This window comes from Pristiophorus japonicus, chromosome 10, assembly GCF_044704955.1.
Source record: "Pristiophorus japonicus isolate sPriJap1 chromosome 10, sPriJap1.hap1, whole genome shotgun sequence".
Lineage (NCBI taxonomy): Eukaryota > Metazoa > Chordata > Chondrichthyes > Pristiophoridae > Pristiophorus > Pristiophorus japonicus.
Window position 1 is genome coordinate 110,078,625 of NC_091986.1, and position 11,284 is coordinate 110,089,908.

Genomic DNA, 11,284 nt, shown 5'->3' on the forward strand with positions numbered 1-11,284 from the left:
CCTCTTCTTCCCCCCTCCCTCTTCTTCCCCCCCCCCTCCCTCTCTCTTCACCCCCCTACGCTCCCCTTCTCCCCCCCTCCCCTCCCCCCTCTCCCCCCTCTCTCTTCCCTCCCCCTCCCCTCCCCCCTCCCTCTTCCCTCTTCTCTTCCCCCCCTCCTCCCCCCTCCCTCTTCTCCCAGCCCTCCCCCTCCCCCTTCCCTCCCCCTCCCCCCTCCCCTCTTCTCTTCCCCCCCTCCCCCTCCCTCTTCTCCCAGCCCTCCCCCCTCCCCTCTCTCTCTTGCCCCCCTCCCTCTTTCCCCCCCTCCCCCTCCCTCCTTCCCCCCCCTCCCCCTCCCTCCTTCCCCCCCCCTCCCTCCTTCCCCCTCCTCCCTCCTCCCCCCTCCCTCTCTCTCGCTCAGCGACACGAACGGCTTTCTCCCTCCCCCCTCCCGCTCAGCGGCACGAACGGCTGCAGAATTCTCCCTGGCTGAAGCACTTTCACACAGGTAGGAAGATGGTTTATTTAATCTTTTCTTGGCTTATAAATGTTTATTCAGGTTGGATTTATTTGTATAATATTTGTAGAAGTATAAATAAGGATTTATTGTCGAATTTAATGAGTTCCCTTACCCCCTCCCCTCCCCCCCACCTCGTTCTGGACGCCTAATTTGTAACCTGATTTTTTAATGTGTAGAACAGGTTTTTTCAGTTCTACAAAAATCTTCACTGGCTCCATTCTACTTTAGTTTGAGTACATTTTCACTGTGGAAACTTTCAAATCAGGCGTCAGTGGCCTTACCCAGAGAGTGTTGAGAATGTGGAACTCACTACCAGAGAGTAGTTGAAGCAAATAGTATAGGTGCATTTAAGGGGAGGCTAGATAAGCACGAGGGAGAAAGAATAGAGGGTATGCTGATAAGAGTTACATGAGGAAAGATGAGAGGAGGCTCGAGTGCAGCATAAATGCTGGCATGGACTGGTTGGGCCAAATGGCTTGTTTCTGTGCTGTATATCCTATGTAATTCTATAAACTATTGTAGACAAGGTAAATATGCAACCACATAAAATAACTGATTCTCCGAGTGCAGCAGGCCTGTTCAGCAGTCAGCACGACGCAGCACAACAGCACGGGAGGGTGGAGCTATTGCCCTGGGCCAAAGAGTGGCGGCAGCTGTGCGCGTGCGCAGTGGAGTCCGCACGCGTGCGCAGTAGCTCCTGGCCCCCAGATTCTGTGTGCGTGTGCTGCTGGCTGTCTAGGAGGGGCCCGAAGCACGCAGACCCGAGTCCTGGCCGAATGAGCACCCCGATGCAAGTAAGGCTGACTGGATATCTCCCCAAGGCAAGAAATATTGGAGGGGTTTCACAGTGGAGGAGAAAGTCAAGAGTTCAGCACCACCTCGCTTTCTTTCTTTCTCTTTCCCCCACCCCACCCCCCCGATGCCACGTTGAGCCTAGCCTCCCAGTGTGCGTCTTACCGCACCTAGCCCTGCCTGGCCGAAAGGGCTCCTGGAGTGGGCAGAGTGCCGATTTCCAGTCTGCAGCACGCAGCCCCTATCCGTGGCCGGGCTCCTGGACGGGTAGGTGAGGTAGGATCTTTTTATTTTTTATTTATTGAATGATTTTTAAAAAAAAGTTATTAATTGATTTATTTATAATTTAAAAATAAAAGAACCATCATCAATAATAAAAGTGAAGTGTTTAATGCTTTGGAAAATCCCCCAACTTCCCTCCCCCCCCCAACCCCATCTCTGGCCACCTGCGTCTAATTCTAAAGTGTACGCAAGGTTTTTCTGAGCGTACAAAAGCCGACAGTTACTCCGTTCTAAGTTAGTCTGGAGTAACTTTTCGCTGCCTAAACTTGCAAAACAGGCGTAAGTGGCTGGTAACGCCCCCTTTTGAAAAAAAACTGAACTAAAACAAAAGTAAACTAACTGACTAGAACTGGAGCAAACTAAATGCCGAGAATTGCGATTTCTAAGATAATCCGAACTAAACTAGTTGCTCCAAAAAAAATAGGAGCAACTCCACCCAAAACTTGGGCCCATAGATCTCACACAGCTGGCAGCAACAAAGTAAATCAGCCAGGTGAGGCTGGTAGAGGCAGGACTTTAAAAACAATGGGTCTTCCACCAACTTTCAAGAATTGTCATGTTTCCATTGATATTACCTTCAACTGCACAAAACTTTCATCAGGAGCCCTGCAGCAACACTGCCACTAAATCAAAAAATTCCCCAATAGTAACAATTCAAGTGGTGGAGCGAACTTCATCAGGCAGGGTGCATAATGGGCAGCTGATCCACTACTGCCCGTTTTCTGCCCCCGAATGTTCTGCACTTAGTCTTCATTGTTAACTACTTGTGTAATTGCATTTATGTTACCTTTGCAGATATTGCTCTATCTTTAGGAAAGTTATTGATAGTCAATTATTGATTTTTAAAAAGTTAATTTTGCTGAAAACCACTGAAAATTGCTGGGCTAAGAAGCTGATCTTCAAAAATAAAATATTTAGTCACGGTTCTATGGGCCCAAGTTTCCACAAGAAAAAAAAACGGGCGCCCCTCCGAGCTGGGCGCCCGTTTTTCGCGCCTAAAAAAATCCTCAGTATTCTCCACCTACTTACAGGTCCTCTGGCCCTCGGCGCAGCCAGCACGAGCTGTGGGGGGGGTGGAGCCAGGTCCCGGCGCTGAAAACAGTGCCGGGACCTCTGCACATGCGCGCTACAGTCGGCACGCAGGTGCAGTAGCTCCAGGCGCCGAACTGTGTGGGAGGGGCCCGAAGCACGCAGCCCCTAGCCCTGGCCCAATGGCCTCACTGGGGCTCCTCCCACGGCCAGCTCCTGCTCCCCGCCTGACCAGACCCGACACTCGCTCCCCCCCCTCCCCCACCGACCAGACACCCGCTCCCCCCCCCCGCCCCGATCCGAGACCCGCTTCCCCCCCCCCCCCCGACCAGACACCCGCTCCCCCTCCCGCCCCGAGACCCGACACCCGCTCCCCCTACCCCCGCCGCCCCGACCCGAGACCCAACACCCGCTCCCCCCCCCGGACCCGAGACCCGCTCCCCCCCCCGCCCCGACTGACCCGACCCGCGCTCCTGTTCCCCGACGCCTCTCACTCTCACTCTCACTCTCACTCTCACTCTCACTCTCACTCTCACTCTCACTCTCACTCTCACTCTCACTCTCACTCTCACTCTCCGCGGCACGAACAGCTGCAGAATTCTCCCTGGCTGAAGCACTTTCACACAGGTAGGAAGATGGTTTATTTAATCTTTTCTTGGCTTATAAATGTTTATTCAGGTTGTATTTATTTGTATAATATTTGTAGAAGTATAAATAAGGATTTATTGTCGAATTTAATGAGTTCCCTTCCCCCCCCCCCCCCCCACTCCCCCCACCTCGTTCTGGACGTCTAATTTGTAACCTGCGCCTGATTTTTTAATTTGTAGAACAGGTTTTTTTCAGCTCTACAAAAATCTTCACTTGCTCCATTCTACTTTAATTTGGAGTACATTTTCACTGTGGAAACTTTCAAATCAGGCGTCAGTGGCGGACGCGCCCCCTTTTGAAGAAAAAATTCTGTTCTAAACTAGAACTGTTCTACCTGACTAGAACTGCAGAAAAAAAATGTGGAGAATTGCGATTTCTAAAATAGTCCGCTCTCCACCAGTTGCTCCTAAAAATCAGGCGCGAATCATGTGGAAACTTGGGCCCTATATTACTAGTGTTCACCATCCTTGACTATCAAAAATATAATCAAATTGTCAAACTGATCCCAGCTCACTCAATGTGCAAAATTTATTTCAAACATGGTGCTACATTTCTAAGTTACTGAAATTACTTCTTGCAGACAACCAAACAGACACATTGATGAATGAGAAAATGTTCAAATGCAAAAATAGGGAACAAGATTTGTGAATTTTGGTTACGGTGAAACCAGTTCAAGGAATTATCAGAAAATTGTCCACATAAGAGGAAGATATCCACACACTTATCTCAATCACTAAAGCTTTTGTGCTGCAATTTGTGTTTTATAAACAGCTAGAGAAAGTAAACAAAATACATGTAGAGCTTTTCAATGTCCCAGGTAAACATACAACCAGCAAACTCTGCAATGTTTTCTGCCAAAATGTGCCCTCAATTGAAATGAATGAAACTGCTCTGGAATGCTTGTAAATTTCCCTTCCCCCGCAAGTAGTAGGCGACTACATGTGCGGGAACTGTATCCGCCTGCAGCACCGGACAGACCACATTGCGGCACTGGAGCTGCGGGTGGATTTACTCTGGAGTTACCGCAATGCTGAGGATGTCGTGAATAGCACGTTTAGTGAGTTGGCCAAACCGCAAGTAACAGGTACACAGCCAGATAGGGGATGGGTGACCAACAGGAAGAGCAGTGGAAGGAAGGCAGTGCAGGGGTCCCCTGCGGTCATCCCCCTGCAAAACAGATACACCACTTTGGGTACTGTTGAGGGGGATGACTCATCAGGGTAGAGAAGCAGCAGCCAAGTTCATGGCACCGTGGGTGGCTCTGCTGCACAGGAGGGCAGGAAAAAGAGTGGAGAGCTATAGTGGTAGGGGATTCTATTGTAAAGGGAATAGACAGATGTTTCTGTGGCCGCAATCGAGACTCCAGGATGGTACATTGCCTCCCTGGTGCAAGGGTCAAGGATGTCTCGGAGCGGGTGCAGGATATTTTGAAGGGGGAGGGTGAACAGCCAGTTGTCGTGGTGCATATAGGTACCAACGATATAGGTAAAAAAACGGGATGAGGTCCTACAAGCTGAATTTAGGGAGCTAGGAGTTACATTAAAAAGTAGGACCTCAAAAGGTAGTAATCTCAGGATTGCTACCAGTGCCACGTGCTAGTCAGAGTAGGAAACACAGGATAGCTCAGATGAATACGTGGCTTGAGGAGTGGTGCAGAAGGGAGGGATTCAAATTCCTGGGACATTGGAACCGGTTCTGGGGGAGGTGGGACCAGTACAAACAGGACTGTCTGCACCTGGGCAGGACCGGAACCAATGTCCGAGGGGGAGTGGTTAAACTAATATGGCAGGGGGATGGGAACCTATGCAGGGAGACAGAGGGAAGTAAAATAGGGGCATAAGCAAAAGATAGAAAGAAAAGTAAAAGTGGAGGGCAGAGAAAGCCAAGGCAAAAATCAAAAAGGGCCACATTGCAGCAAAATGCTAAAAGGGCAAAGTGTGTTCAAAAGACAAGCCTGAAGGCTCTGTGCCTCAATGTGAGTATTCGTAATTAAGGTGGACAAATTAACTGCACAGGCAGCAATTAATGAATATGATATAATTAGCATCACGGAGACATGGCTCCAGGGTGACCCAGGCTGGGAACTCAACATCCAGGGGTATTCAACATTCAGGAAGGATAGACAGAAAGGAAAAGGAGGTGGGGTAGCATTGCTGGTTAAAGAGGAAATTAACGCAATAGTAAGGAAGGACATTAGCTTGGATGATGTGAAACCTGTATGGGTGGAGGTGCGGAATACCAAAGGGCAGAAAACGCTAGTGGGAGTTATGTACAGACCAAACAGTAGTAGTGATATTGGGGACAGCATCAAACAAGAAATTAGGGATGCGTGCAATAAAAGTACAGCAGTTATCATGGGTGACTTTAATCTACATATAGATTGGGCTAACCAAACTGGTCGCAATACGATGGAGGAGGGTTTCCTGGAGTGTATTAGGGATGGTTTTCTGGACCGATATGTCGAGGAACCAACTGGAGGGCTAGCCATCCTAGACTGGGTGATGTGTAATGTGAAAGGACTAATTAGCAATTTTGTTGTGCAAGGCCCCTTGGGGAAGAGTGACCATAATACGGTAGAAGTCTTTATTAAGATGGAGAGTGACACAGTTAATTCAGAGACTTAAGGAAAGACAACTTCGATGGTATGAGACGTGAATTGGCTAGAATAGACTGGCAAATTATACTTAAAGGGTAAACTGTGGATAGGCAATGGCAAACATTTAAAGATCACACGGATGAACTTCAACAATTGTACATCCCTGTCTGGAGTAAAAATAAAACGTAAGGTGGCTCAACTGTGGCTAACAAGGGAAATTAAGGATAGTGTTAAATCCAAGGAAAATACATATAAATTGGCCAGAAAAAGCAGCAAACCTGAGTACTGGGAGAAATTTAGAATTCAGCAGAGGAGAACAAAGGGTTTTATTAGGAGGGGGAAAATAGAGTAGGAGAGTAAGCTTGCTGGGAACATAAAAACTGACTGCAAAAGCTTCCATAGATACGTGAAGAGAAAAAGATTAAAGAAGACAAACGTAGGTCCCTTGCAGTCAGATTCAGGTGAATTTATAATAGGAACAAAGAAATGGCAGACCAGTTGAACAAATACTTTGGTTCTGTCTTCACGAAGGAATACACAAATAACCTTCCAGAAGTACTAGGGGACTTAGGGTGTAGTGAGAAAGAGGAACTGAAGGATATCCTTATTAGGTGGGAAATTGTGTTAGGGAATTAGATGGGATTGAAGGCCGATAAATCCCCAGGGCCTGATAGTCTGCATCCCAGAGTACTTAAGGAAGTGGCCCTAAAAATAGTGGCTGCATTGGTGATCATTTTCCAAAAGTCTATTGACTCTGGATCAGTTCCTATGGACTGGAGGGTAGCTAATGTAACACCACTTTTTAAGAAAGGAGGGAGAGAAAACGGGGAATTATAGACCGGTTAGCCTGACATCAGTAGTGGGGAAAATGTTGGAATCAATTATTAAAGATGAAATAACAGCGCATTTAGAAAGCAGTGACAGGATCAGTCCAAGTCAGCATGGATTTATGAAAGGGAAATCATGCGTGACAAATCTTCTGGAATTTGAGGATGGAACGAGTGGACAAGGGAGAACCAGTGGATGTAGTCTATTTGGACTTTCAAAAGGCTTTTGACAAGGTCCCACACAAGAGATTGGTGTGCAAAGTTACAGCACATGGTATTGGGGGTAATGTTGACGTGGATAGAGAACTGGTTGGCAGATAGGAAACAGAGTCGGGATAAACGGGTCCTTTTCAGAATGGCAGGCAGTGACTAGTGGGGTGCTGCAGGGCTCAGTGCTGGGACACCAGCTATTTACAATATACATTAATGATTTGGATGAAGGAATTGAGTGTAATATCTCCAAGTTTGCAGATGACACTAAACTGGGTGGCGGTGTGAGCTGTGAGGAGGATGCTAAGAGGCTGCAGAGTGAATTGGACAGGTTTGGTGAATGGGCAAATGCATGGCAGATGCAGTATAATGTGGATAAATGTGAGGTTATCCACTTTGGGGGCAAAAACACAAAGGCAGATTATCTGAATGGTGGTAGATTAGGAAAAGGGGCGGTGCAATGAGACTTGGGTGTCATGGTACATCAGTCATTGAAAGTTGGCATGCAGGTACAGCAGGCGGTGAAGGCGGCAAATGGTATGTTGGCCTTCATAGCTAGGGGATTTGAGTATAGGAGCAGGGAGGTCTTACTGCAGTTGTACAGGGCTTTGGTGAGGCCTCACCTGGAAAATTGTGCTCAGTTTTAGTCTCCTAACCTGAGGTAGGACATTCTTTCTATTGAGGAGTGCAGCAAAGGTTCACCAGACTGATTCCCGGGATGGCTGGACTGACATATGAGGAGAGACTGGATCAGCTGGGCCTTTATTCACTGGAGTCAAGAAGGATGAGAGGGGATCTCATAGAATCTCAGAATATAAAATTCTGACAGGACTGGACAGGTTAGATGCAGGAAGAATGTTCCCAATGTTGGGGAAGTCCAGAACCAGAGGACACAGTCTAAGGATAAGGGGTAAGCCATTTCGGACTGATGAGGAGAAACTTCTTCACTCAGAGTTGTTAACCTGTGGGATTCCCTACCGCAGAGAGATGTTGATGCCAGTTCATTGGATATATTCAAGAGGGAGTTAGATATGGCCCTTAAGGCAAAAGGGATCAAGGGGTATGGAGAGAAAGCAAGAAAGGGGTACTGAGGTGAATGATCAGCCATGATCTTATTGAATGGTGGTGCAGGCTCAAAGGGCCGAATGGCCTACTCCTGCACCTTGTTTCTATGTTTCTACAGAACAGTCTAGAGGAGAGAACAGCCAAAATATTTCAGAGTAATAAATTTGACTTTCTACAAATAAAAAAAAAATCAAGGGACATATTTATAATATATTCTTTCAATATATAGATTGGGGACATTCACCTTCCCCTTTAAATCAAGTAAGATAATCTATTACATGTTTTTGCGGCAATCTTCAAACGTGCATAGAAAAAATTAGTTCAGTCTATGTTCAAAACAACTTGCATTGCCAAGGCACTCATTTCATAGAGTCACATCGAGTCACTTACAATAGTGTACAGCAAGTAAACATCAAGCCAGAAAAAAAAATGATGGTGTAAAAGCATGATTGAAGAGGAAAGTCTAGGAGGCTTTTGAAGGCAGGAAGGAAATATGAAGATGCTAAACGCAATAGCTCGAGGGTGGGGTGAAAGTTAGCTGAAGGAGCAAAGAACAAGCAGTAGGCTAGTATTGAAGGTCCCCATTGTTATAAACAATGCCATATTAAATGTATGAAATTGTCATATGCATTATTGCACTTTATTAAACACTAACGCAACCATGACAGACCTTGGATTTGATGCTCTTACTTTGCAAATGTGGATTAGGTCCACTACATATTAGAGAAGTGGTATCTTCTATGGGTTTACAAAAATGCTTCAAAAATACAGGTGGTAAGTTGAGGCTTTTTTGGGCAGAGGATGCATTTCTGGTAAGCATTACAAACCATTAAAGATTCACTCAAGTTATAACAGTATCTAAACTTTTGTTGAGTTTACATAGCTGAAAAGTGTGCAGCACAATTGTAACAGTCCACAATAGACTGATTTGGATAAAGTGCAAGGTTTTTATGCTTTTGTCAACAAAATCTAAACATGCTAACGGTTTTTTCTTGGTTCGCCATCCCCATTCTCAGTGGCCCTGTCTCAGATCTACCATCTTCCGTTATTGTTTGAACAGTCCATGCAGATTGTTCATTATAATCAATTAAGTTTTACGACTGCAACATCTACATCATGCATGTGTTTTGAAGATTAGTATGGTCAAAACTCAGTATCTCACATTACAGGTTCAGGATAATGATAGAAACCACACTATTACAAGGTCATGTCATGCTTTTTTGCATGCTGCTGCCAAAAATGTACAAATAAAAAGTGAAATCAATATGCTGTACATGTAACCACAGTATACAAGAGGCACAAATCATATTGTAATTCAATGTATCCTTTTATTACAAATATAAAAAGGATACATCCCTCCAAACATATATACACACACACAAACTAAACACCCGACAAATCTTAAACTGCTCATTATGTACCCATTATATATTAAAAATAGTGCAAGGCCACAACATTCTCATGGTATTTCACCTATAGATGGGGCTGTGTGACTCGCGTTGTGTGACAGTGGGACTCTCCCTAATGTTAAATGACAGGTTTTTGTGGTCTCCCTCCGAGAACAAACTAACTTGCATTAATATAGCACCGTTCACAAGCTCAGGATGTCTCAAAGTGCTTTACACACAATGAAGTACTTTGATTTGTAGCCATTGTTCTAGGTCCTACAGTAATAAGTGATCAACGTTTTAGTGACATTGGTTGAGCGATACATATTGACCTAAACACCAGGAGAACTCCAGCTTTAATAGTGCCATGGGACTTCTTACACCACCCGAGATCCTTAGTGTAATATTTCATCTGAAAGACGGCACCTCAGACACTACATCAGTATTGCACTAAGTGCCAGCCTAAATTATGTGCTCAAGTACTCAAGAGTGGGGCTTGAACACAGAACCCTCTGACTCAAAGGCAGAGTGCCAAGTGAGGCAAAGCCAGGAGAACAAACTCTCCAAGCTTTGAGCAGAGGCTGATAAGGGAGATGGAGTTTCACGTGGAGCGCTCGCCGGTGGACGAGTCGGTCCGTGAGCACGGTGACCTGCCGACCAAAGAACCGCACCGGTCTTCCAGATGAAGCTGAAGCACGTCAAGCTGTTCGAGGGGCCGCCAGTAACATGCATGCAGTGTAGGTATCCTTCCGTGAACTATTTGTAAGCTCTGAACCCATTCATTCCTTTGCCTTACTTTGTTGAAGAGGTAGAAAACTAAATCTCAAGTTACCTCGATTTGCTTTACTGCCCTGGTCTCATTTTTCGTAAAAGCCTCATTTTCAAAACTGTTGGCGCTGACATTTTGGACCCTCTACTTTTAGCAAAGTACAGAAAAATCAACTTACCCGTTGATTGACATTGCCCTCAAAAAATTGCCCAGACTGAGTCCTTGACCCTCCCGCTAAGCTTGCTGGACGCGAGGACTGCTGTAAAGACAAGAGTTTAGCAGGCGGAGGAAGGTTCGCAGTCTGAGAGACCTCCCGGGAGCCGGGGTCGCCTAGCGCGACCGATTCTGCACAAAGAAAAGTTTTGCCTTACCGAGCAGCGGCGACTCAGCCGGACACTTGGCTGCAGTGTCCCTGTCCGGGCTCGGGGTGACCGAGCTGAGGTTGGTGTAAACGTCGTGAGTTTTGGAGTAATCCCAGCGGCCGCCGCGGTCGTCTTCATACAAGAAGCTGGCGAAGGAGCCCGAGAGGCTGCGGCGGTACAGGAAGAGGACGAAAGCCAGCTGGAGGATCGCCAGCAGGAGCAGGGTGTAGGGCCGGTTCGGGGAGCACAGGCGGCTCATCGTCCACCCGCCGCTTCCAGCAACGGCAGGCAGCGAGCCGAGCCGGGCCGGGCCCACCCGCCCGCTCGAGCCGGGCTACCGCTCGGCTTCACACTGATTCATCCCCGTTTGCTGCATTGTCTCCAACGGTGAAGTGGTGACTCGGCGCAACACCGCGGGCACATAACGGTTTGGTGCCGAACAACAAACCAACTGCCGGCCTGGAGTGCGGCCACCTACCGACTGCCTTCCGCACTGCCCGAGGGGCGGCGACCGCAGAGCTCGCACCTGCGCACTGACGGGGGGGGGGGGGGGGGGCGATCGCAGAGCTCGCACCTGCGCACTATCCGAGGGGCGGCGACCGCAGAGCTCGCACCTGCGCACTATCCGAGGGGCGGCGACCGCAGAGCTCGCACCGACTGCACTGGGGCGGGGGTTGTCACAAGTACTGATACTGACCAACGGATCCACCACAGACCCAATCCATGTCAGGACCAGGTCAAGCAGGGCTGCGTCATTGCGCCAACCCTCTTCTCGATCCTCCTTGCTGCCATGCTCCACCTCACAGTCAACAAGCTACC

The 11,284-nt window shown here is 47.5% G+C and overlaps 1 protein-coding gene across 1 annotated transcript in view; it reads right to left on the reverse strand.

Annotated features, from left to right (window-relative positions):
- LOC139275060 (beta-1,4-galactosyltransferase 3-like) overlaps positions 1 to 10,986 on the reverse strand; it is a 51,826-nt gene extending 40,840 nt beyond the window's left edge. Inside the window, exon 1 of the mRNA XM_070892000.1 lies at positions 10,475 to 10,986. Coding sequence (XP_070748101.1) covers positions 10,475 to 10,724 — 250 coding nt within the window. The 5' untranslated portion in view covers positions 10,725 to 10,986. The remainder of the gene's footprint in view (positions 1 to 10,474) is intronic.
- Positions 10,987 to 11,284: the final 298 nt, after the last annotated feature.